Source organism: Diorhabda sublineata, chromosome 8 (genome assembly GCF_026230105.1).
Source record: "Diorhabda sublineata isolate icDioSubl1.1 chromosome 8, icDioSubl1.1, whole genome shotgun sequence".
NCBI lineage: Eukaryota > Metazoa > Arthropoda > Insecta > Coleoptera > Chrysomelidae > Diorhabda > Diorhabda sublineata.
In genome coordinates, this window is record NC_079481.1 from 31,770,595 (window position 1) to 31,797,403 (window position 26,809).

Below are 26,809 nucleotides of genomic sequence, written 5' to 3' on the forward strand. Positions count from 1 at the left end.
TATAATTTGATTGATAATTGGTTTTTTGAGCATCAATATTTTAACCAGTTTAAAAAATGATTTTCAATCAAAATAGACCTTAAATTAATACTAATTATCAACAAGAATAAATCAATTTTCAATTTAAATTTATTTTTAAAAATATTCTTTCAGTACAACAAACTTTCGATTCGATATTTATATTCCTGGTTTAGTTTTCGGTGATTAATAATAAACACTTGTTTGTTTAAATATTTTATTAACAAAAATATAAAAAAAAATTAAATTAGCCTGGCAAACATGTTTAATTAATTCTAATTTGAGGCAAGTTGTGGCCTATATTGGAACTGAGATTTGCCAATGTTTGATGGTTTTTTTGGTGCTATTTTAGGAGCTTGCGGAGGCAATTCATCATCTTCCAACTCGTCCAAAGCCGCTTGGTTAGGATCGCATTTATTACCAGCTTCATATTCAAATTCCCTGAAACCAAATAAAAATAATTCCATAAAACCCAACACACTTAGTATGGTATTCACCTTTTAACTCCTTCTGGGTCGATGTATCCATATTTTCCTTTAATCACACAATCGATACCCAAAGTTTCTTCTTTGAAAGTACCATCTTCATTTTCGAATCCCCAAGTGATGCTTCCATCCGGATTATCGTTTCTATATTTCCTCAAAATCTGCACAACAGGTTTCTTCTTCCTGTTTGGGTCATCTTCAGCGTATTGTGGTCTTGCAGCCGGTCTAAGGGCAGGTGCTGGTCTGTATTGTTGTTGAACTGGTTGAGGTCTTGGCTAAAAAAATGTTTATTAACAAATAATGACTTTACTATCCATCATTTTTTTTTAAATTTAATAGTTTTTCTTCCATATTCACCCACTGATTGAGAAAAAGTAGAAAAGATAGCTTGTCAAAAATTATTATATATATATTTACTTTTTGTCTATTAGATTGTCTAGGAATATTTTCTTCGTCATCTACATCAATTTCTTGTCTAACAACTGGTCGAATTGGTCTGGGTGCCGGTCTACTTTGTACAGACGGTCTCAAAACAGGCACCTGTGAAGGTCTAGCCGCAGAAAAATCAGATGTCTTCTCCCTAATTTGTTCTCTCAGAACAGGAATCGGTTTTTCTGGCCTACATAAAAACAAAAATCAATTTTATCTCATTACAAACTTAATTAAACTGTACCTGAAAGATAAGGGTGTAGGTCTTAAAGTTGGTTGGTCACCATCATCTGAATCTGTCCCGATAGGCGTAGAAAGAGCTGGAATGCTCAATTTATTAACTTCGGCGTCAAAACTTGATAAAGATTGTTGTGAAGATGGATAATTATCTTGTTCTTCTTCTACGACTGGTCTTATTTCTCTTGGAGGCGCTTGGGGTCGACGAGGTCGTGGAATGAAATCTTGTGCATTAAGACGTTGTTGTTTTAGTTGAAAAGATCGTGAACCATCTCCAACGAATTGTGCTCCGGGAATTTGGAGCCTTGGTGGGATTTGAGCGATGGAAGAGTTGATTGTAATCTGACAAAATTAATTTTGATCACACTGTTATTCCATATACATCTACTTGTTTTAGATGATTAAAATCAAAAACATTCGTATTGATCTTCAGATATTAATTATATGAACTTTTTTTCTGATATCACCACATCGAATAAATACTTAGTCAAAATTATCTTCTTACCGTAACATAAATAGAATTTAGAATAAAAATTCATTCATGTATAAAACTATGAAAAAGAAGACATATATAACCTCAATTTTTTCTACTTTCAAAACTCTTCAGTTTCAAATAAAAATCATACGCACTGTATTTGAACCCAAAGATAGTAAAAACAACTCAAATAACATTTTGAAAAAATTTTAGTAACCATGGATGTTGTTTGAATAACGTAAATAATCACATCAGTTTAATATTTGGGAATTGTAAACAGTTCTGTGAAAAAAAAGAAGAATGGAAAACCAATACATATTTATGCTATTTTTTCAACACTAATTATACATTGTTATTTTTCAATAATGCTCTATTTTTTCATGGATAACAAGGAATCGGTTTTGAAATAATAAAGTTGGTAACAAGAGTAAAGAGAAGCAAAAAACAAATGGAAACACGAAACCTGTTGTCAGACCTTGCTCCAATATAAGACTACAGGTCCGGCTTAGATTTAACTACACAAAATTCTGATTTGCATTTCTCCGATGAAGTCATATTCAAAATTCCATTTCTAAATAAAACTTTGATGATGTTAAAAACAATAAATTACTTTCTAACCTTAACATTGGGTACAAATTAGTTTTCAAAACAATTTCGTGAAAGTTCTTTTTTGCTGACCAATGCAAATGAAAGTATAATTTAAATAACCTTTTTCAGAAACAATGGATAGAATAATAATGAAATGCTAATAAAAAGTAATTATAGGGTCATTAAAATGTTGTACGCAGGTGTTGAAAATTTAAGAAACAACAGATAATTATATGATAATATTTATTTCGAAATTTATCATTTATATAATAAACAGACCTGAATACATGATAAATGATATAAAATTTGTCATAAAGTATGACACATGACATTTGACGTGATTCAATACGTCACTTCTTTACAAAAAAAAATGTCATTTTTAATGCTTTTTACATAAGAAAAACAATAAAATGATCTTAATAAATATTTAAACTATACAATTACCAATAATGTTTATATTTAAAATATATTCTTCCATAAAAATTGTTCATCCCCCCGTATATGAACTGAAAAAATGAAAGTGACTAACCGAACAATCAAGGTTATTATTAATATGTAATTCTGCTACGCCCATTCCAGTAAATACAAAATGGATAAACTAGTTTTAAAGAAAATCATAAAAAACCGAGCTGCAAGGTTAACAACCGTGTTTAATATTAAAACTGCAATTATAAAATGCATATATATGACCATCAACCATAACTGCGAACGACGATTCTGGATTTTATTAGTGTCTATTAAATACGGAGAAATAACGCGCATGTCTACTACGATTTAACGTATATAATTGAAACAAGTGAACCGTTGTATCATAGGGATCTACGTTATCGATACCATACATATGTCTGTTGACCTTGAAATATTTTTGTTTATATTAAAACTTTTGTAGCAACTGTTGTAGAATTTTAAACGTTTTTAAATGTAATGTGATGTAAAAAATTGATGACTAGGTATATTACGAAACAATCGGAACGTTTATTAGAAATTTATTGCTCTATATACCTAACTAGCCATTTCCACGTTTTCGGAATCCATTCGAATCGCCACGATCAGAACCAACTTGAGGTGAATAATAAATTCTAATGCAATTTATGTGTGTACACATAACAAATATATATTGCGTAACGTAGATTATTGTAATTTTAATCGCTTTCTGCTTTGCTTTCTTCCACATACATTAATCGCTTAATGATGATGTAACTCTTAAGACAATTATAGTTAATATTAGATAGTAATCAATGGAAAGTAATGAATACAGAATGTCTCGTATTTTCATTGGAATAAATAAAATATACGTTACGACATTACAAGGTTGTCAGATCTATATAGTTATCGTGATTCAAAAAAAAATGTTTAAATATGTTTGAGTTTAAAATGACAGTTTTATATGGCCTGTCATTAACATTTTTATAATAAATAAATCGAACGAATATAATACTGGATTAATATTTCGAGTACATATAATTTAGAGTTGGAATTGCATAATTTCAGAATAAAAAACGAAGATTATTGTATTTATATGTGATATGTATGGACCTGCGCATTAAAAGGTTGAGTTGGAATCAAGGTTAATAGAGGATAGGTTGCCCAGTAACGTAACTGTGACATAAGAAAAAGGGAAGCCGTTACGTCACTACGACGATCCGAAGACTAAGCATTGTTTAACGTTTGATTTGTGATTAACTCTTGTTTTTGGGGTTAATTTTTTTTATTATGAAGTAATGTAAACTGATTTTTTAATTAATAAAGTTAGAAAAGAAGATCGAACAAGTTATTGAGTAACCTCTAGCAACCTTGGATTAGAACCTACATCACTAGTAGTTATGCAACCAGGAAACGTTTAACTTCGTAAAATTTTATTAATTTCATATGGATTACGCATCTTAGAAAGGATTCCCGTCTATTACGTATTTATAGCAGGTACAGTATTTTGTAAAAGTAATAAATCACAAAAATATGTTTGTTTTTATTAAATTGTCTGACTCAATCATAATTTTGGAATAAAAGTTCATGTTTTGCTGGTTGGTATACACGAAAATTATAATTTCATATGTTTAAACTTTTTTAAATAATATTAGATTTTATATGGAGTCCATTGCGTGATGTTTTCCATCAATGGAATTACAAATATCTCTACATTGGCTTCAATAAGATTATATTACGAGGATGGCTACTTAAGTTTCGAGGTATGGCAACACTGATTTTAATGTCAAATACTGCAATCATTGACAGTTTGACATTTTTAACGGTGAACGTACTCAGATCGTGTTGTACCAGAAAAAATCGATGCTATGCGTAAATTGATATTGCAAAACGTTTTTAAATTCCAACGTTTCGATTCTTTTCAAAGCTTCAACAATCGAATAACCTCTGTACCATATGTGTTATCGATAGTTTTGGAAAACCTAGTCTTGTAGCAACCCTCGTATTTTGATTAAATTCGTGTTGATGAATTTAAATCGATTCACAAAGTACGAAGTTTAAAAAAAAAACGAACTTACCACTAAAACAACACAAACAAATCCGGACCACATTTTCACCATCACTTATAAATGAAAGTTTACAATAAACTCGTATTCAACAACAATCACTACAGTGTTTCATTTCGTTATACTAAAGTGGAATTTAAAATATTGTATTGAAAGATTATATAGCCGCACCCCACTTTTGATTTCGTAGTAAATTCTTGAGTGGTTTGCAAAACTAAGGTGGGTCTCGACACTTTCACACTTTGTGTCGATACTTGAAGGTGCAATCTTCTTGGAACGTGCGATCATTATTTTTAGGTTATTTTAATACTTAATTGCTTTGTTTACGAGGATTTCTTCTTTCTTATCTAATGTCAATGTCAACTTAAGTTCAGTTGGCGACTCATCTAGGTCTTAATGCGAGTATCGTAACCAGAAAGAAGAAGAAAACATCAAATGACGCACAAGATGTTGCGTTCTATAATTTTTTTAAAGAAAATCCCTTTCAATCGGCGGCTAGTGCTGCGACAAACTTTCCATGTGAATAAATAGAAGTTTCGGATTTGAAAAACTGTGCAAATGCTAGGAAAGCTTCGATTTGAAACGAGTGCAAGCAATCTAGAGTTGGAATTGCTTACAGACAAGATTTGAAGAACAAAGGCAAGCACCACAACCTGCCTAACGACATCAAAGGTTCAAACCAAAGCGTCTGATCGGACATCGGACTTTGACAACGTCAAGTGGGCCAGTACGGGCCTATCCGAAGCCCTATGTGTAGGATAGATGGCGTGCGGCTGTCTACCCGTCAAATTATATTTCTAAATACGATTATCCACCTTTACAGTCGCGATTAAATGTTGTTATTATACTAAAAGGGACAAAAAGGATTCTAGAATTGAAATATAACGCGTGATGCTTTGAAATATATTTTCCGTAAAAGCTTTACATTATACAATAAAACAGATAATTTCTATTCAATTGAATTAATTAAAAATTGGTGATTACGTGATTTTCCGTCGATGTAGAATTTAATTGGATATGTATGAGGAATTCAACCTTTCATCTCCGCTTCCGCGGTGAGCGCTCGTAACAGAGTTATTGCCGAAAACGCTTTTTGCACTATCTGGAAATACGGTTCAGTTTGGTCGAACAAATTGCTACAAAAACTGCGATAACTAAATCGATATTGTACATTTTTCGTTTTATGGTGAATTGGAGATGTGTTTGAGCTCTGGTAGCGGTTCCATCAGGCTATGAAATTGATGGAAAAGCGCTTCGGTCATTATATATTGAAATATATAAGTTTGCGTGTCGACTGTAGGGTTTTAGTCCGTTTACAATAAACAATTTCGCGACTTACCTGTAACAATATCTCGTTATCGACGTTTGCCATACCTCCAGCGCTTACGGTAAGCGCTTTTCTACAATTCATCATCATAAACGTCAAAGCTCTCTTAACGGGAGCTCTAAACAGATACCATTTCGAATCGGCGATGGCATCAAGCAAAGATAAACTCTACAAAATATGTAAATAAACAACCGCAATAGTATTCAACAATAGATCAACTAGAACAGATAGAAAAGAGCTGTGATGATTCTTTTATTCTTGAAGATTACTCGCTGATCGTAAATCTTGATATTACTGACTTTCCTTCCCTGACTTTTTGGATCATACCCCCATAGGAATTACGAACCCAAAAACTTGCTGACAAAACCCTTCCTGTCGAATTCTTTGTTCAATATCGAAGCGAATACGCTTTTGAATGCAAATATTTCTTTTAAATCGAATGGAAAGGTGATTTTTCATTGTTAAAGACGGATTTTGAATCCAAAATGGCAGCCTTCGTCTTTTCGAATCAACTTGTACTCTTGTTTGACGTGAAGAATCGATTAACTTTACAATTTCGAATGGATGCCCGCATAATCGATCCTCATACTGCTCCGCCATCTTTAATATATTATTTTAGGCGTTGTCAGTCCTAATTACCAAACCTTTGTAGCCCATGTATGCTCTTCAGAACTAGAGAATCTTCTTGGGATCTTTTAGACTTAGTGACTCGAAGTTTTATGCAACTTTATGCACTAATTTTTAAAAGATATTTGAATAAAACACCAATACTAACAATGAAACTTTAATTTAAATAAAAAACGAAGTTTTAGGAATGTAATTAGTTAACTGAAAAAAATGTTAGTACGGCTCTGTCATATCTCACAAATATTCACGTACGCTAGCACACATTCAAATCTCAATCATCTAGCTACACTGTACATACGATCACCTGAAATTTAATTGCGGATCCTTGGACTGAAAACACTGCTAATTGTACCAAACAAGAACCTGTTAGGTTTAGAAGCCCAGTGGTTTTCATTACATCCTTGTGATCCTACAATATATTATTTTAATAAAAAAATTAGGCTGAATAACTTAAGACATTTTATTCAATTTATAAGTTATGATGTTTTTAATTACGTAATACAATGCATGTTTATATATCTATAAATCGGATTTTTTTACTTCAATCATAATTAAAAAACAAAAAATATATATTTTTATTACTGTCAAACATGTGGAAAGCATAATCGATTGTATCACTATAATCGATTGTTAGTTCGTGTGTTGATTTTCCTTTAAATGAATTTTCTCAATTTCATAATCTAGTTATATTTGGATATATACCTCGCCACTAAAAGAATCTTCGTCTCTAATTTTTATATTTATATAATAATTATAAACTATAATAAATCGTATCGAATAGTAAAATTTACAGTTGGCAATAATGTTGACAATAGTGGGGCTCTTATATCATCGAGAGCAGTATTGTCAGATTGTAAATTTTTGCAGTAAAAATGTGACAAATCCGAATAAATTGTAACATCATAAAATAATAATACGCTTCTATCATAGCTTAAATCATATACAGGTACTTGTAGATTATAAAACAAAATGTTTTCTTTCATTATTGTCTCAAATAGCAAAAATGTGATAAAGTAACAAATGGAATCTAAATGTAATAGATTTAACAAAATGTAACAAGGTGGCAACGCCGATTTAGGTTATAATATTTCGAAAACAACGGTCACGAAATATAAAGCAGCGTTGACAATTTTAATTTGCAATCATATGAAATGGATCGTGATCGTGATTTTAAAATCAACATACTGCAAATAACAAACCAGAATATTTGTAATTCTAATAATAGAAAAATAATACTAACAATACTTAGGATATATCCATTTATTACAAGTACGGCATAACTCATTATCAATTGTGGTAACAGGGCTCGTGATGAAAATTCTTTCAAATTTTTTCCAAACCTACAAATATATCAAACAGTACAATAAAAAGTTTCACTTTCTGACAAAATAAAATGGTTTTTACTTGAAATCTGGTGTATTTGAATGGTATTCCAACCTTACAATAGATCGCTGCTTCATATCCAACGTAATGGAAAGTGTACAACAGATCTTAAATAGCTACGGTCACAATCTGTTACAACGGATTATGTTGCCATATTGGCTCGTATATAGACAGATGTGGAAGAAGCAAAAAGTTCGATTATTTAATTTTGTTTTTTCTCCCACATAACAAATATATTCTTATGTCGTTTCAAATCAATTTCCAATTCAGACAACCACCAATTTGCAGCAATTTCAAATAACTCTTTTTTTTTTATTTGGGATATTTATTAAAGCGATCAAGGTCAAAAGTAATGTCAGTGCAAGCGTATATGTACGATGTTAGTTATTTATAAAAAAGCAAATTTGATAATTGTCGACATTGATAACACGTTGACTGCCGGTAATTTTTAATTTTCACAATTTTATTTAATGGTATTATATCAATAAAAATACTAATTTACATACGAAGTTGTAGAAACAGTAGGATATTTAAAAAAAAAGTTTTACGAATGATTTCTAGTTGAATTATGTAAGAAAAATCGTTAATTAAGGTTAGTTACGAGCTATTTCGTAGCTGGTAGACAACATGTTGAAGAATTTGAGGAAAAAGTATATATACATAATATAAATATAAACTGTCAGTTGGTTCATAAGCTTGTGTGCGCTTGTGAGCATGCTTTATTCTAGGGCATGCGCATAGCGCCTTAAAGACGGAGACAGATATAGGAACGTTAAATATATCTTAAAACGAGTATCAGGCCACATTTGTACAACGTTGCCAGATTTTGAATATAGCAAGTAAGTTTTGTTTATTAATACTTACTTTAATAGTTTGGCATGGTGTTCTGCGCATATTCGGAAACGTTCGTATACTTTACTTTGAAAATATTCAGAATTGAATTTATCGTAGTCTGTAGTTTCTTCCAAAATACCTTCGGTGATATTTTTTATCAATTTTTTTAAAAGCATAAATTGAACAAACAGATGTTGGAGAGAATAAGTGAATAAAACGTCATAAAAAGCGTTTCCGAGCACAGAAAGAACCAAATTCCAAAGCATTATAACGTAAATAATCTCATACAAAGGACTTGGATCCGTATCAAATGGCGTCCAGATAATATTCGGTAAAGGTCTTTTCCCTTCCGGCATATCGACCAACGGGAATATTAAAAACAACGTTACGACCACCATAGCCGCTATAAACTGACAGGTGACAACAAAATTGATGACGTAGAATCTTCTTTTAATTTGTTTTTCTAATTCGGGTCCCGCTATATGGAAATCCCAAAATTCATATGTTACTGTGTTGTAAAAGTAATTCACGCGATTTCTGTCGAAGTAAAGCATATATATTTTAGTTATAGCCTAAAATATCAGAAACATGTATATAACTTATTTGTGTTTTGGAAAGGAAGTACGTCATCTGTCGTATGTGCTGTATTATTTCGTCTGTAATGTCTCTGATAATGCCTGCAATTTGTCGCTTGTACTGTCTTGTTTATGATCCTCTCGTCACGTGTCATCTTTAATATCCCGCCCATAGGCTGTGTTGCCTATGTCTATAACGTCCGCCATCGGTTATGTATGGTGTGTTGTCTATGTGCCATCCAGTTAAATCATCACGATAAAAATATAAATTTATTTTATTTCTTAGATCTTTTGATATACTAATTGATTTTATTAAAAAAACTAATTTTAAAACAGAAAAAACCTGAAATCAAAAACATTTAGATGCATTAAACGTATAAAAAGTTGATAAAAATTATTTTTTTTTTAAATAAAAATTTCGTCTTTCTTGAGTATCGAACCCTCATCAACGTGGTCGATGCTTTTCGTTCCGTCGTTACCTTACCACCTAATCCAATCAGACACATTAAATTTGGCATGAAGTGAGTGACGTACTTCCGTTTCATTATCATTAACTTATCATTAAATATGGCGTTATTTATTGATTCATCCGTTGAAAATCGTACCATAAATCTAACAGGATACGTAGCGACAATTTCTGCAAGTCGTTTAGGCTGATTCAAAGTCTGTCCGGCGTAAATGGTTCGTCCTAGTAAAATGAATACTTTAAGTAGAGCCGCGGTGTGCCAAAAATATTTTTTAACACCTTCGAAATCATGTAACTTGATGCATTTTTTTAAAGTACTTAACGGTTCGTCTATAAAATAAAAAAAAACACATATTTCACACTAAAATCAGGGTAATCAGTACAAGATTTTTTGAATTTCCCTCCGTTTAACTAAAATGGCAACTCTGGTTTTTACAGGCATCGGTAATATTCAAAATATGAACAAGTTTTTAACTTTTTGTGTTTTATCAACATTTTTAAAGCCCTGTCCTGCATAAATTGAACTGTAATTATTTTTTAGTCGAATTTTTCAGAAATAAAAACAGAAAGTTGTGGAAAAAATTAACGAAATGAACACAATTTGACTGAGATGATGTTTGCTATGAAATCTACAGAAAGACACGTTCACTTTTTCTTAATTATCATTCGATATAAAGACTCAATATACAAATTTACTCACAACTTATACGGTATTGACCTTCAGCTGGATAAATAATCGACATATTTGAAATTACAAGCCAATGTGCATGTCTGACCGTTGCAAAAAAACAAGTCATAGTTTCCACTCTGACACAAGATTTTTTTTACTCGTAATTTGAAGCTGCTCTTAATTTTTTTATGAATAGTAGCAATTTGAATCGAGTAAAAACGACAATGTTGTTTATGAATACAGAATCCTTATACCAGGGGCGGCTTATGCAGTCTCGAAAAAATTAAAAACTGATAATCGCATTATTTGGATATTTATAATAATTTATAAACCCAAATTAGAAATGTCAACAGAGGTGATTTTTTGTGTAGAAACTACCTTTCTAATGTCAAAGGCGTCTCTATCTATTTTTATGATTAAGAAAAACATATTTTTGATAACAATATTTATTTTCAAACTACACATTACTAAAATTCGTTAACTAGTATTACTACGATTCCCTTAGCGGTCGTCTTCGTGTGTTATATTCAAACGCATGTGCATTCTGTAGATCGTCTACAATATCCAGCATGGTTACCGTTCACAATACATTGCATTTTACAAAATTTGGGATCACATTGAATATGGATTCCGTATCGATGTTCAAAATTGTCTAAAAACACATATATTTGTACACTTGGAGAATATATACAACTAGAAAATTGGAAGCATGCAGTGAATTTTTTTGATTAAATGTTTGTAGATTTTAATGTCGTGCGGGGTCGGTGCGGACCTGCTCTTTACTAAGCGAATGTTCGAGACAGGTTGATGACGTCATCATCAATCTAATTTAACGCAATGTGGTCAAAGAATAAGAAAATTTGTTTACAACATAGATAAAGTATGTTAATGTTAGAATTTCGTTCGTTTTAAATGATCTAGAACAGTTTTTTATATATCTATGAGTGGGAAATGACAGTTGACCTCTTTATTTATGTTTTTAATATATTATAAAATTGATGTTGATTATTAGTCGTTTGCTACGTTAGTTTATATTAATTTTATATATTTTATAGTTTGAAAGCTATAATTAGGTTGGTGGGTAATAAATTAAAGCTAAAAGAGAAATAATTTACCTAAATATTCTTGTCTCTTTACAAGTCGTTTATTGATTCTTTCGATCCAATTCGATTGCTTTGTCTTCTTCTCGTTATATTCTTTTTTCTTTTCATTTTCTTCTGTAGAATTGTCGCTTTCATTATCTTCGTCATCGTTTTCTTCGGTATCATTTGTACTTTCTGTACTTTCATCATCATTATCATCATCATTTTCTTGTGAATTTTCGTTACTGTTTTCACTGCTTTCTGTCGTTCCACTTGTTATTTCATTACTTTCATCAACTGTTGTAGCTGTTTCTTCACTATCATTTTCTTCTGTAGAATTGTCGCTTTCATTATCTTCTTCATCGTTTTCTTCGGTATCATTTGTACTTTCTGTACTTTCATCATCATTATCATCATCATTTTCTTGTGAATTTTCGTTACTGTTTTCACTGCTTTCTGTCGTTCCACTTGTTATTTCATTACTTTCATCAACTGTTGTAGCTGTTTCTTCACTATCATTTTCTTCTGTAGAATTGTCGCTTTCATTATCTTCTTCATCGTTTTCTTCGGTATCATTTGTACTTTCTGTACTTTCATCATCATTATCATCATCATTTTCTTGTGAATTTTCGTTACTGTTTTCACTGCTTTCTGTCGTTCCATTTGTTATTTCATTACTTTCATCAACTGTTGTAGCTGTTTCTTCACTATCATTTTCTTCTGTAGAATTGTCGCTTTCATTATCTTCTTCATCGTTTTCTTCGGTATCATTTGTACTTTCTGTACTTTCATCATCATTATCATCATCATTTTCTTGTGAATTTTCGTTACTGTTTTCACTGCTTTCTGTCGTTCCACTTGTTATTTCATTACTTTCATCAACTGTTGTAGCTGTTTCTTCACTATCATTTTCTTCTGTAGAATTGTCGCTTTCATTATCTTCTTCATCGTTTTCTTCGGTATCATTTGTACTTTCTGTACTTTCATCATCATTATCATCATCATTTTCTTGTGAATTTTCGTTACTGTTTTCACTGCTTTCTGTTGTTCCACTTGTTATTTCATTACTTTCATCAACTGTTGTAGCGGTTTCTTCACTATCATTTTCTTCTGTAGAATTGTCGCTTTCATTATCTTCTTCATCGTTTTCTTCGGTATCATTTGTACTTTCTGTACTTTCATCATCATTATCATCATCATCATTTTCTTGTGAATTTTCGTTACTGTTTTCACTGCTTTCTGTCGTTCCACTTGTTATTTCATTACTTTCATCAACTGTTGTAGCTGTTTCTTCACTATCATTTTCTTCTGTAGAATTGTCGCTTTCATTATCTTCTTCATCGTTTTCTTCGGTATCATTTGTACTTTCTGTACTTTCATCATCATTATCATCATCATTTTCTTGTGAATTTTCGTTACTGTTTTCACTGCTTTCTGTCGTTCCATTTGTTATTTCATTACTTTCATCAACTGTTGTAGCTGTTTCTTCACTATCATTTTCTTCTGTAGAATTGTCGCTTTCATTATCTTCTTCATCGTTTTCTTCGGTATCATTTGTACTTTCTGTACTTTCATCATCATTATCATCATCATTTTCTTGTGAATTTTCGTTACTGTTTTCACTGCTTTCTGTCGTTCCACTTGTTATTTCATTACTTTCATCAACTGTTGTAGCTGTTTCTTCACTATCATTTTCTTCTGTAGAATTGTCGCTTTCATTATCTTCTTCATCGTTTTCTTCGGTATCATTTGTACTTTCTGTACTTTCATCATCATTATCATCATCATTTTCTTGTGAATTTTCGTTACTGTTTTCACTGCTTTCTGTCGTTCCACTTGTTATTTCATTACTTTCATCAACTGTTGTAGCTCTTTCTTCATTATCATTTTCATTTTCTTCTGTAGAATTGTCGCTTTCATTATCTTCTTCATCGTTTTCTTCGGTATCATTTGTACTTTCTGTACTTTCATCATCATCATCATCATCATCATCATTTTCTTGTGAATTTTCGTTACTGTTTTCACTGCTTTCTGTTGTTCCACTTGTTATTTCATTACTTTCATCAACTGTTGTAGCGGTTTCTTCACTATCATTTTCTTCTGTAGAATTGTCGCTTTCATTATCTTCTTCATCGTTTTCTTCGGTATCATTTGTACTTTCTGTACTTTCATCATCATTATCATCATCATTTGTAGCTTCTGTACTTTCATCATCATTTTCTTGTGAATTTTCGTCACTGTTTCCACTGCTTTCTGTTGTTCCACTTGTTATTTCATTACTTTCATCAACTGTTGTAGCTGTTTCTTCACTATCATTTTCTTCTGTAGAATTGTCGCTTTCATTATCTTCGTCATCGTTTTCTTCGGTATCATTTGTAGCTTCTGTACTTTCATCATCATTTTCTTGTGAATTTTCGTCACTGTTTCCACTGCTTTCTGTTGTTCCACTTGTTATTTCATTACTTTCATCAACTGTTGTAGCTGTTTGTTCACTATCATTTTCATTTTCTTCTGTAGAATTGTGGCTTTCATTATCTTCGTCATCGTTTTCTTCGGTATCATTTGTACTTTCTGTACTTTCATCATCATTTTCTTGTGAATTTTCGTCACTGTTTTCACTGCTTTCGGTTATTCCACTTGTTATTTCATTACTTTCATCAACTGTTGTAGCTGTTTGTTCACTATCATTTTCATTTTCTTCTGTAGAATTGTCGCTTTCATTATCTTCGTCATCGTTTTCTTCATTATCATTTGTAGCTTCTGTACTTTCATCATCATTATCATCATCATTTGTAGCTTCTGTACTTTCATCATCAATTTCTTGTGAATTTTCGTCACTGTTTCCACTGCTTTCTGTTGTTCCACTTGTTATCTCATTACTTTCATCATCTGTTGTAGCTCTTTCTTCATTATCATTTTCATTTTCTTCTGTAGAATTGTCGCTTTCATTATCTTCGTCATCGTTTTCTTCGGTATCATTTGTACTTTCTGTACTTTCATCATCATTTTCTTGTGAATTTTCGTCACTGTTTTCACTGCTTTCGGTTATTCCACTTGTTATCTCATTACTTTCATCAACTGTTGTAGCTGTTTGTTCACTATCATTTTCATTATCTTCTGTGGAATTGTCGCTTTCATTATCTTCGTCATCGCTTTCTTCGGTATCTTCGGTACTTTCTCCACTTTCATCATTATCATCTTCACTTTCTTCGGTATCTCTTACTACTCTACTTTTATTATAATTGTTTGCTGATATGTTTTGATAATTAGTTAAATTTATTTCTCCATCTAAAAATAATGAATTATTAAAAACAAATTTAAAAAGTGAAACCCTGACTAATTTAATTTAATATTAGGTATTTCATCCAAAGAAAATAGAATTTTCCATGTAAAATTAAATAAAATAATGGATATTCAGTGTATGGATATACCTTGTTTGTTATCAACATTAACATCTTCTTCTTCTGCTACTACTAGTGTCCAAGATATGGCACAAATTAGTAACAAAACTTTAACCGATAGCATGATTGAAATTCTATCTAAAAATCTGGTTCATTTGGATTCGAATGCTCAAAACTCTTTTTATATAATTAAATCAATGTTGAAACACGGTTATCTTAATCTTTGTTTAACGTCATTACTTTTAATAAAAACAGAATTTACGTTGTTGGGTTTTATGCTCAGGATCCTAATTGGGTGACTTGATAACATTTATGATTGAGACAGACCCAAAGTCAAAGAAATATTATAACAATTCACCTCCACGGCTCCACCTGCTACCACCAGCTGTCTTTCAATTTTTTGAACCAGTTGAAAGATTTTTTCCAACGTCCTTTGATAAAAGATGGTTCGATTGGTATTTTTTTATGAATAAAACATCAATTTTGAGACATACTGTATAGTAAATACGTTTCCCAACTGGTCGTGGTGGAAAAATTAGTTTTTTTGTATATCAAGAATCGCATGCTTTCTTTTTTTTTTCGCAAATTTGCAAATTTCATTTAACTTTCATTAAGATAAATAAAAGTTTGTTATCGTTTTCTAAATATTTGTTTTTGCTACAACTTCAATTAGGTAGTTATTCAAGTAAACAATTTTTAATTAAATATTTGAATCGTACCAAAAAAATTTAAACCAATGGACAAATTTCCATCCCACCGCAAATTAGTTTAATACGGTACTGGTTACTACGAACAGCATATACATATATAAGCAGTCGGAATAAAATTTTGGGTACATTAAAACCAAATTTTAAATATTCAGTAAATTTATTTGACAAATGAATGTAAAAAAAATCAATACATACTAAGATACAAATGATTTATTTTTAACTTAAGCTTATATAATTAATTCGCAATATATTTCTAACCTATATGCATACACACAATTTATCTTTATTGCAATAACCTGAATGATTACGAGCTAATACACAATTTAATCTACAAATTTCTGAGTCGCACTGTACGTCGATTCCATATTTCTCCTTAATAGAATCTGTAACAAATAATACTCATCAAATCTCAAGATAAAAATAAGAAATTATTAGAGTCCATAAATGTTTGTTCGCGTATATTGCACCATACAGTCCCTGCGCACAAAGAAACGCGCGTTTCAACAAATTGGTAACGATTTATCGATCAAGAATCGATTCCTACACGGTACTTTCCAATTGTTGTCACGTACGTGATTCTGTCATGGATAGTTCCTGTTATTTTTTATTTGTTTGTGAATTTTGTGATCGCAGTTTCTAAATTATAAAAGTCTCATGCTTTCATAATTAATGTTAACTTACGAATGAGAATTTTGAAGTGCCGTATCAAAAGTTTAAGTGAGGTGCAGTGATCAGACTTTTTATGCTCGGGAATTGTAGTTTAATACCACTTGTTTCAGGTATAGTAAATAAGATGTGAAATTGATAAGAAATAAAATTTATACAAAATTCGCTATTTCTGAGAATGTCACATAACTAATGGCATACTCTTATTTAGAGGTGAGTAATTTGAAAAGTCTTACCTAAATATTTTTGTTTCTGCTCGATTTTTCTCTGGAGTATCATCATCCATTTCTCATATTTTTCTGTATTGTTTTGTGTGCTTTCTGTACTATCCTCTTCACTTTCATCAGAATCATTCTTCTCTTCTTCTTTCCTTTTCCGTTCTTCCTCTTTTAGTTTTTGTTCTTCTAGTTTCTGTTTCTGTCTTTCCTCGTTCTGTATTCTTTTCTCTTCCTGCTTTCTCCTGTTCTCTTCTTCTTTCTGTTTCCTTTGTTCTTCTTTCAATTTCTTTTCTTCTTCTTTTTGCTTCTGCTCGAGCTCCTTTTGTCTTCTTTTTTCTTCTTCTTTCTGCTTCTTTTCGAGATCCTTCTGTCTTTTTTCTTCTTCTTGTTTTTGCTTCTTCTCGAGCTCCTTCTGTTTTTTCTCCTCTTCTTCTTTTTGTTTCTTTTCGAGCTCCTTCTGTCTTCTCTCTTCTTCTTTTTGCTTCTTCTCGAGTTCTTTCTGTCTTCTTTCCTCTTCCTTACGCTTTTTCTCTTCTTCTCTTTGTTGTTTTTCTGCTTCTTCTTTCTGTCTCTTCTCTTCTTCCTTTAGTCTCCTTTCTTCTTCTTTTTGCTTTTCTTGTTGCTTCCTTACTTCTTCTAATCGTTTTCTTAACTCCTCTGTTTTCTGTCTCATTTCCTCCTTAATTTTTAGTATTTCTTCTCCAATATCTGTCGTTGAATCTCCAAAACCATCGGGAGTAGTGGATGCGCTAGATGCACCATTAGCACTATCAGTAGCATCGTTAATATTGTTGCTTTCGTTGTTATTATCATTATTAGCTCCATTAAAAACACCATTGTCAACATTAGCATCGGTTTTTTCATCATTATTGGCATTATTTGTATTTGAATTACTGCCATTCTCAGTTATTCCGTCATCATTAGTTTGTATATCATCATTTGCATCATTTATATTTGAATTAATTGTAGTTTCGTCATCAATTATACTTGAATCGGTTACTGTGGTAAAAACATCGTTATTTTCAGTGGCGTCTTCATTATTAACTTCAGAATTGACACTGAAACTACCATCAGCGTTTTCTCCAATTGTAGTTTTCTTAGTATCTTCGCTATTTTCAGATCCCTTGGCAGAATTGTCATCTACATCATTCATATTATCTTTTCCTGCATCTACAATTGTGATAATAGCATCAAAACCAACTGTAGTAGTTTCACTTTCATCAGTTGTATCTTCATTATCATCACCACTAGTAACATTAATATCGTCACCGGAATCTGTTGTATCTATATTAGCAATATATTCATTATTATCTATATTGTTGTTAATATCATCATTAGATACTTTATCATCTGCTTTAATATCGTTTCTTACATCAGAAATTGTAACATCAACTGTAGTAGCTTCACTTTCATCAGTTGTATCTTCATTATCATCACCACTAGTAACATTAATATCGTCACCGGAATCTGTTGTATCTATATTAGCAATATATTCATTATTATCTATATTGTTGTTAATATCATCATTAGATACTTTATCATCTGCTTTAATATCGTTTCTCACATCAGAAATTGTTACATCAACTGTAGTAGCTTCACTTTCATCAGTTGTATCTTCATTATCATCACCACTAGTAACATTAATATCGTCACCGGAATCTGTTGTATCTGTATTAGCAATATATTCATTATTATCTATATTGTTGTTAATATCATCATTAGATACTTTATCATCTGCTTTAATATCGTTTCTCACATCAGAAATTGTTACATCAACTGTAGTAGCTTCACTTTCATCAGTTGTATCTTCATTATTATCACTAGTAGTAACATTAATATCGTCACCGGATTCTGTTGTATCTGTATTAGCAATATTTTCATTATTATCTATATTGTTGTTAATATCATCATTAGATACTTTATCATCTGCTTTAATGTCGTTTCTTGCATCAAAAATTGTTACATCAACAGAATCAACTGTAGTAGTTTCACTTTCATCAGCTGTATCTTCATTATTATCACCATTAGTTGCACTAATATCGTCATCAGAGTTAGTTACATCTGTATTGGTAGTTTCTTCGTCGTCATTCACATTTTCATCTCTATTACCATCAATAGGTACGTTATCTTTTGCTTCAATATCGTTTCTTGCATTAACAACTGTAGTAGTTTCACTTTCATCAGTTGTATCTTCATTATTATCACTAGTAGTAACATTAATATCGTCACCAGAATCTGTTGTATCTGTATTAGCAATATTTTCATTATTATCTATATTGTTGTTAATATTATCATTAGATACTTTATCATCTGCTTTAATGTCGTTTCTTGCATCAAAAATTGTTACATCAACAGAATCAACTGTAGTAGTTTCACTTTCATCAGCTGTATCTTCATTATTATCACCATTAGTTGCACTAATATCGTCATCAGAGTTAGTTACATCTGTATTGGTAGTTTCTTCGTCGTCATTCACATTTTCATCTCTATTACCATCAATAGGTACGTTATCTTTTGCTTCAATATCGTTTCTTGCATTAACAACTGTAGTAGTTTCACTTTCATCAGTTGTATCTTCATTATTATCACTAGTAGTAACATTAATATCGTCACCAGAATCTGTTGTATCTGTATTAGCAATATTTTCATTATTATCTATATTGTTGTTAATATTATCATTAGATACTTTATCATCTGCTTTAATGTCGTTTCTTGCATCAAAAATTGTTACATCAACAGAATCAACTGTAGTAGTTTCACTTTCATCAGCTGTATCTTCATTATTATCACCATTAGTTGCACTAATATCGTCATCAGAGTTAGTTACATCTGTATTGGTAGTTTCTTCGTCGTCATTCACATTTTCATCTCTATTACCATCAATAGGTACGTTATCTTTTGCTTCAATATCGTTTCTTGCATTAACAACTGTAGTAGTTTCACTTTCATCAGTTGTATCTTCATTATTATCACTAGTAGTAACATTAATATCGTCACCAGAATCTGTTGTATCTGTATTAGCAATATTTTCATTATTATCTATATTGTTGTTAATATTATCATTAGATACTTTATCATCTGCTTTAATGTCGTTTCTTGCATCAAAAATTGTTACATCAACAGAATCAACTGTAGTAGTTTCACTTTCATCAGCTGTATCTTCATTATTATCACCATTAGTTGCACTAATATCGTCATCAGAGTTAGTTACATCTGTATTGGTAGTTTCTTCGTCGTCATTCACATTTTCATCTCTATTACCATCAATAGGTACGTTATCTTTTGCTTCAATATCGTTTCTTGCATTAACAACTGTAGTAGTTTCACTTTCATCAGTTGTATCTTCATTATTATCACTAGTAGTAACATTAATATCGTCACCAGAATCTGTTGTATCTGTATTAGCAATATTTTCATTATTATCTATATTGTTGTTAATATTATCATTAGATACTTTATCATCTGCTTTAATGTCGTTTCTTGCATCAAAAATTGTTACATCAACAGAATCAACTGTAGTAGTTTCACTTTCATCAGCTGTATCTTCATTATTATCACCATTAGTTGCACTAATATCGTCATCAGAGTTAGTTACATCTGTATTGGTAGTTTCTTCGTCGTCATTCACATTTTCATCTCTATTACCATCAATAGGTACATTATCTTTTGCTTCAATATCGTTTCTTGCATTAACAACTGTAGTAGTTTCACTTTCATCAGTTGTATCTTCATTATTATCACTAGTAGTAACATTAATATCGTCACCAGAATCTGTTGTATCTGTATTAGCAATATTTTCATTATTATCTATATTGTTGTTAATATTATCATTAGATACTTTATCATCTGCTTTAATGTCGTTTCTTGCATCAAAAATTGTTACATCAACAGAATCAACTGTAGTAGTTTCACTTTCATCAGCTGTATCTTCATTATTATCACCATTAGTTGCACTAATATCGTCATCAGAGTTAGTTACATCTGTATTGGTAGTTTCTTCGTCGTCATTCACATTTTCATCTCTATTACCATCAATAGGTACGTTATCTTTTGCTTCAATATCGTTTCTTGCATTAACAACTGTAGTAGTTTCACTTTCATCAGTTGTATCTTCATTATTATCACCAGCAGTTACTTTAATATCGTCACCAGAATCTGTTGCGTCTGTATTATCACTTCTTTGATAAACTAAGGTTACAATATCGACAAATCCTTCATTAGTCAATCCATTGTTACCAATTGAATCTGTATCGGCATCATTCTTAAAATTAGTTTCTGTAGTAACATCAATAGAATCATCTATTGCATCGTTATTGTTATAAGTTTCGTTATTAACTGATTCTTCAGTAATATCATCATTTTCTGTATAATTAACATTTAAATCGTTTACAGTAGTTGCAGCATCATTTGTAGTATCTTCAACTACGTCGTCGTTATTTTCGAGATCGGTTAATCCTCCGTTCTTGTCGGGTGTATCCAATCTGATATCAGTTATATTTTGAGTGTCGTTATTAGCTGGATATTCTGGTGATATTTCTGTCGTGAATGATTCAATCTGAATATCAATTGTTGATTGGTTTTCATTTAGATCATCTTCGCAAGGTCCGTCTTGTAGGCTTTCTAAAGGATCGCCTGAAGATGGATAAAGAATTTTATAAAAAAAAAAATGAATTTTAGTTTCAATCGCATACCTGTTTCGTTAGTATTGTCATCACTGATTTCCTGGTTATTGGCACTAACTGATACCAATAATATGGCACAGATAATCGATACAATTAGAACGGGTCGCATTATTAAAATTTTCGTAAATAATTTCGTTCGTTTTTTCTTAAAACCATAACACATGTTCTTTTATATTAATAGTGCAATCTCTGTAATAAAATTATCTTAATCTACAACAAATAGAAATCGTAATTGTTTTTTCGTAGGTAATTAATTTTTCCAGAGGCGTACTTGTGAAATAAATAGGTTATGTGTCTATAGATAGATTTATTAATGTTTCTAAATGTTCTTGATTTTAAGTCTCTGTTCAGTCTCCATCAAAATATTTTGATAAAGACTAAAAAGGGACCTAAAATCGAGAACATTTAGACGCATTAATACATCAAAAGGTCTAAGAAATAAAAAAATAAAAAATTAAAGATAAATTTACTTTTAATAAATCGTCAACTTTCAATTTAGCAGGGCATAAGTAATTAATTTAAGGCTTTTAAGCATGAATACACGTCATATATTTCACATAATATGAATTTGTATCAATGAAAATCAGTGGCGTATGTCAGGGGTATCAAATACATTTTGTTTATTCAATTACGTGATATCTGTAGAGATAATTTTTATTATTATTTAATGACACGAATAAAATGATTATTTTACGAATAATATTTGCCTCGTTCATTCACACAAATAAATATTTGATCAGTGAATAATGATAACGTGGTTTCTTATTATTTAATATAAAAGTTATCGCGAATCAAAACATCATATCCTTTTATTTATTCAATAAAATTAAACAAACTTCGCCGAATATAACATTTTATTATTTCATTGAAGAAATAATGTCATTCCGTATACTACCAATTGAGTTTTGTATCCTGAATTAGCTACATCGTTTTTTTGTTCACTCAAACGGGTGTTATATTTGTGTCAAGACGGTCCTGTACGACTATGCACGGCTGCTTCTAATTTTCCCAAAAGAATCGAATAGTTTTTAAATCTATTTATGATTCGAAACCGGTTCTCGATTCTTTTCGACAATCGAAAACAATTTTAATTGTTTTAAATGAATTATAAATAATTTCTATTTTTATCAAATTATCGAGATCAATTATTAATTTTCAAAAAAAAAAACAAATTTGATAACTGAAATGGATTGACTTTAAGAGATAAGTAGTATGACACAATCTCTTAAAATGAACATTAATATGACGCTAGTAACACAGAAACTCATATTTATAAAACGTACAATCGACTTTTAACTTATTGAAAGGAGATAGCAATAAAAGTATTCCTTTTGATCTCTTCTGACAGCTGTCATTTTAATACCCACTATTTGATATCGTTTCTTTTTACTAAATCTTTATACTGTAATTTTCAACGATAATAATATAATTTATCTACTCTATTATAAAATTAAACTATTTATTTCAAATCGTATCAAAATATGTATAGGAAAAAAACAATTCATTAAAATAGTTTGAATATTTACGAAAACGACAAAACTTCATTTTCAGTTTCTAAAGCTTTTTCGGTTCACGTGTCTGTGGATTATAACGTAAAAGTTCACTATAATATACTTTAAATAACACAATATAAGCTTAAAACAATAATGAATTGATTAAAACTTTGTAAAAGAAATCACAAAACGCCCAACATACAAACTCTTACAGTGTTGCCAAAAGTGGTAGTTATTTCTTGACTCTACTATACTACACTAGACGAATTCATACACAATCCGTATTACTTTTTCTACTACGTAGTTAAATTCGCTATATTGCAAAACTATATAAATCTTCTCATTTATTAAGTTAAAGAATATTTAGAATTATAAATATTTATAAAAAGAATATGAATGTATTTACGTAAAACTATATATATATATATATATATATATATATATATATATATATATATATATATATATATATATATATATATATATATATATATATATATATATCATCCATAAAAACAATCCCAACATAGAATGAATTCAGTGCAGACTAAATTGTCATAGTAATGGTTCAGTGTGAAAATGACACTTGCGTGTAAACGTACGTTGAACCCAATTTTTTTGCGTCGACGTAGGACCTACTTCAATATTTTTTATTATTAAATAGTATTTTTAAATTTTATGTCTTTCTTAATGTGGTAAAATAAATTTATTAAACTTAATATTTTGTTTGATTTCCTACTACTTCAAATAGACGTACGTCAAGGATGATAAATTCTTAGTTTATAACATAGATGGCAATACATACATCCTTTTGTTTCAATTTCCTTTTTACAGCATATTATCCTGCTCGGAAGCTGAATAATTATTACAACAATACGATATAAAACTTAGAAAATATTTCAAATCAAATCAAAAACCAAATGTCACAAATGCTGAAAATTCAGAGAATTTCTTAAAGATGGCGTTACAAACACTAAATAGAGTCCAAAGTCCGACTAATAATCTCGAGTTCGTTGAAAGCATAGACGCGCGTATAAATTTTTGTGAGGATACAATACTTGATTTATTTTTGCAACCTTCCTTCATACTTTTACAAACTTAGCATTGTCAACAGTGAAAAGTTGACGTGTTTAAAAGTCTTTTGTTTCAGGAGTTAATATAATTCAAGTTGTATTTGGAATTATGGAGATTAATGCTTCTGAGTATTTAGTTTCACTATTATTAATCATCAAATTAGAAAATTTGCTACAACAAATAACTTTTCAGCTACTATCGTCAAGTCTTTTGCTAATACAATTAGAATTGTAATGTCATTGTCATTCGACAATTTAACAGCATTTCAGTAACTGCGGTTTTGTTTACATTGTCTTAATCTGAATCTAGGTAAAAATATACCTGTTGACCTTAATATCAAATTATTATTTTGATATAACTACAATTAATTAATAATTTTAAAGTTGACGTAAAGTGCAAGTTCACTCGGCACTGATCATCGACTTTCCTACTTCGGTCCATGCCGAGTATGAAAAATAATGCCTGGTTAGGCAACACACAATACTGCACGTATAACCAAAAAATGTTATTCAATATTCATAGATAGATATAAACTGTAATTTATGTAAATAGTAAGTTTTCTGAGGTATAATCTATAATTTCAGTGAAATATTAATATGTAGGTACATGTATAATATACATTTATATATTATATAAATGTATAAATTTAAGGATGTGACGATAATGGTTTCAAATGGACAAAAAAACTGAGATTGGGAGGACACATACAGTGTTGCCATGCGTTATAAAAACAACTGATTATCAAAACGTTAGGCATTTCAGTAGTGATTTATTCAATTGCTATAAATAATTTACTAGAACTATAAAATTTAGAGCTTAAAGTTTGATAATGTAAGAAATTAATACAAGATTTTTTTGTGACAACGCTGTTTCGTATCCAGAATGCACAATCATTGAAAAAAAAATGAGAATTTGATTATATTCTTTAAAAAATAATAGTAGGTAACGTTATAAAGTGGCATGGGATACAAAAAAACTGTGAAAAAACAACAAACTCGCTGCCACTCGACCTTGTACTGTCCCCCTATATTTTATACAACATGTCAGTTAAAGTAAAGTGAAAATATTTGGCTAGTAAAACTTTTTTCTAGGAATAAGCGAATTAAAAATTATCATGAATGCTACACGTAACTGGAAAAGATTAAACGAAACATATGATAAATCGTCATTGAGATGAATTTTTTAAAAAACAAGTACATCTATGCTGCAATTAATCTGAAAATTACATAACGAAACGTTAGTTTCCATGCAAAATAGTATAATAAAACTAATACTCTTCAAATAAAAGTTAATCAAAGTAATTGAAAAACAGAAATTTATTTTTTTACTCGTGCCATACACTAAATCCTTATATTTATTTATTTTAAATTGAAGAAACAACTTGAAGGGGTATAAATATCACCATAGTTAATAATTTTATTCAGAATAGTTTCGTTAGCATCAAGTTATTTGTCTATTAAGTAAAAGTTTTATAAATATTTTGACAAGATGAAATTCTTCATTGGTTTTTTGTTTTTGGCTTTAGTAGCTGTTGCTTGTTGTCAAGATCTAACTGCAGGTAAGTTAAAAAATATTCAAATTATTTCAAATACTACTGAATTAACTAAATTTTATCGAAATTCTTTGGTTCAATTTTAACTAGATATAGGATATGAATTACAATCGTGCAACAGCGCTTTCTGTAACAAATAAAAAATGAGACTTTTTAGGTTATAATTCCAAAAAGATTCTACCTAAAGTATATTAACAATATTTTATCTGAAAATATTAATGTAAAAGCCGATAAAATAGCTTTTACACAATATTATACCGTTTAAAAATTCATTGGAGTTCTATTCTTTTAGTACGACAATTATTAAACAAAATACATACGCACAACTAGCATACCTATTAGTGGCGTAGTTACTTTAAATTCTTATTTTCATTAAATTTCATTTCGTCACATTAAAAAACGTTATATTAATATCGTATTTTCCGAAATAAAATTATAATTGTGGACTTAAACATGAAAATATACTTTCTTGATGAAATAAAACCAAAAAAAAATTGTCTCAAGATTAACGGCTAGGGCACACCACAGAACATACCTAAGTATTATAGGTGTGTTCTGTGGTGCACGCTGTCAATAAACCACTTATTTAAAAAACATACTACGTTCCATGCATGAGGAATCATAGCAATGCTCTCATTAAAACATGTTTCATTAATTTTTCTGTACTACTACAATACATTTCAGATGAGGTTATTAGCATTATCCAAGCGAAAAATCCCACTCTCAACTGTATTGGACTTCAGTGCAGACTTAGCTGCGTACAAAGTGGAAGCAGATCTGGATACTGTGAAAACGATGCTTGCGTCTGTGTGCCTACTTCATAAACATCCAAAACTATATAATCTAGTTTAGCTAAACTTCATAATTTGACGTATTAATTTAGTTTCTTTGCATGTAATATTTTCTTATGTTATGGTAATATGATATAATAAATTGATGAAGCATTAATTTGGGTTTTAATATGTTTTTGAAAATATAATTATAATTTTCAATAATTTCAAATAATATTTATATACATACATAACAAATTAAAAACAAAAGTCAACCGTACGTGATTTGAACTCACGACCTAAAAATGGTTACTATAACCGTGTTCTAAGCTTCCGGGTGATGTAATAATACTTCCCTAGTACAGTCGCAACGCTTGCGCACAACGAATCAGGTCTGAATAAGTGAAATAGAAGAATGCAATTGCTGTGTATCTTAGTGGACGACTTACGGGGATTACTAATATATGAGTATTAAATATTTGGATTTACCACTACTCTCTATGTCGTTGTTAAAATTAAAAACTTTTTATTCTCCTCCCTTGCCTTCCTCCCCGCTCA

At 30.4% G+C, this 26,809-nt stretch overlaps 4 protein-coding genes and 1 long non-coding RNA gene across 6 annotated transcripts; 1 reads left to right on the forward strand and 4 right to left on the reverse strand.

The window, feature by feature from the left end:
- Positions 1-221: 221 nt before the first annotated feature.
- LOC130447382 (uncharacterized) lies at positions 222-4,854 on the reverse strand. Its single transcript, XM_056784177.1, has 5 exons — positions 4,734-4,854; positions 1,177-1,511; positions 921-1,122; positions 516-778; positions 222-459 (listed from the first exon to the last, which is right to left on the reverse strand). The coding sequence occupies exons 1-5, from the start codon at positions 4,773-4,775 to the stop codon at positions 294-296; spliced, it is 1,008 nt and encodes a 335-aa protein (XP_056640155.1). The 5' UTR covers positions 4,776-4,854; the 3' UTR covers positions 222-293.
- Positions 4,855-5,751: 897 nt separating this feature from the next.
- On the reverse strand, positions 5,752-10,726 carry LOC130448312 (uncharacterized). The gene is made up of 7 exons (XM_056785600.1): positions 10,634-10,726; positions 10,073-10,263; positions 8,923-9,464; positions 7,916-8,015; positions 6,980-7,084; positions 6,061-6,216; positions 5,752-5,823 (listed from the first exon to the last, which is right to left on the reverse strand). The coding sequence occupies exons 1-7, from the start codon at positions 10,674-10,676 to the stop codon at positions 5,752-5,754; spliced, it is 1,209 nt and encodes a 402-aa protein (XP_056641578.1). The 5' UTR covers positions 10,677-10,726.
- Positions 10,727-11,015: 289 nt separating this feature from the next.
- On the reverse strand, positions 11,016-15,273 carry LOC130448182 (dentin sialophosphoprotein-like). 2 transcript variants are annotated; one of them, XM_056785430.1, is made up of 4 exons: positions 15,117-15,250; positions 14,671-14,973; positions 11,719-14,481; positions 11,016-11,255 (listed from the first exon to the last, which is right to left on the reverse strand). In XM_056785430.1, exons 1-4 carry the CDS (start codon positions 15,208-15,210, stop codon positions 11,131-11,133), a joined length of 3,285 nt encoding a protein of 1,094 aa, XP_056641408.1. In that variant the 5' UTR covers positions 15,211-15,250; the 3' UTR covers positions 11,016-11,130. The 2 variants fall into 2 exon arrangements, with proteins under 2 accessions (XP_056641408.1, XP_056641407.1); XM_056785429.1 differs by having other exon boundaries at positions 11,719-14,973; positions 15,117-15,273.
- Positions 15,274-15,946: 673 nt separating this feature from the next.
- Positions 15,947-21,558, reverse strand: LOC130448181 (dentin sialophosphoprotein-like). The gene is made up of 3 exons (XM_056785428.1): positions 21,372-21,558; positions 16,699-21,312; positions 15,947-16,179 (listed from the first exon to the last, which is right to left on the reverse strand). The coding sequence occupies exons 1-3, from the start codon at positions 21,523-21,525 to the stop codon at positions 16,055-16,057; spliced, it is 4,893 nt and encodes a 1,630-aa protein (XP_056641406.1). The 5' UTR covers positions 21,526-21,558; the 3' UTR covers positions 15,947-16,054.
- Positions 21,559-25,225: 3,667 nt separating this feature from the next.
- LOC130448183 (uncharacterized) lies at positions 25,226-26,429 on the forward strand. The gene is made up of 2 exons (XR_008910308.1): positions 25,226-25,487; positions 26,166-26,429. It is a non-coding gene; the product is annotated as an uncharacterized LOC130448183 (long non-coding RNA).
- The last annotated feature ends 380 nt before the right edge of the window (positions 26,430-26,809 follow it).

Coding starts and splice junctions, on each gene's coding strand:
- LOC130448182 (XM_056785429.1), bottom strand. CDS start 15,210: ATGCTATCGGTTAAAGTTTTGTTACTAATTTGTGCCATATCTTGGACA. Junction 14,974..15,116: donor TAATGTTGATAACAAACAAG/GTATATCCATAC, acceptor CATTATTTTTAG/ATGGAGAAATAAATTTAACT. Junction 11,256..11,718: donor AAAGAGACAAGAATATTTAG/GTAAATTATTTC, acceptor ATGTGTTTTTAG/ACAATTTTGAACATCGATAC.
- LOC130448312 (XM_056785600.1), bottom strand. CDS start 10,676: ATGTCGATTATTTATCCAGCTGAAGGTCAATACCGTATAAGTT. Junction 9,465..10,072: donor CGTATCCTGTTAGATTTATG/GTACGATTTTCA, acceptor CTGATATTTTAG/GCTATAACTAAAATATATAT. Junction 7,085..7,915: donor ATGGATATATCCTAAGTATT/GTTAGTATTATT, acceptor AATATATTGTAG/GATCACAAGGATGTAATGAA.
- LOC130447382 (XM_056784177.1), bottom strand. CDS start 4,775: ATGGTGAAAATGTGGTCCGGATTTGTTTGTGTTGTTTTAGTG. Junction 779..920: donor GACAATCTAATAGACAAAAA/GTAAATATATAT, acceptor ACATTTTTTTAG/CCAAGACCTCAACCAGTTCA. Junction 460..515: donor GACCCAGAAGGAGTTAAAAG/GTGAATACCATA, acceptor ATTTGGTTTCAG/GGAATTTGAATATGAAGCTG.
- LOC130448181 (XM_056785428.1), bottom strand. CDS start 21,525: ATGTGTTATGGTTTTAAGAAAAAACGAACGAAATTATTTACGAAAATT. Junction 21,313..21,371: donor TGACAATACTAACGAAACAG/GTATGCGATTGA, acceptor ATCCATCTTCAG/GCGATCCTTTAGAAAGCCTA. Junction 16,180..16,698: donor GCAGAAACAAAAATATTTAG/GTAAGACTTTTC, acceptor TATTTGTTACAG/ATTCTATTAAGGAGAAATAT.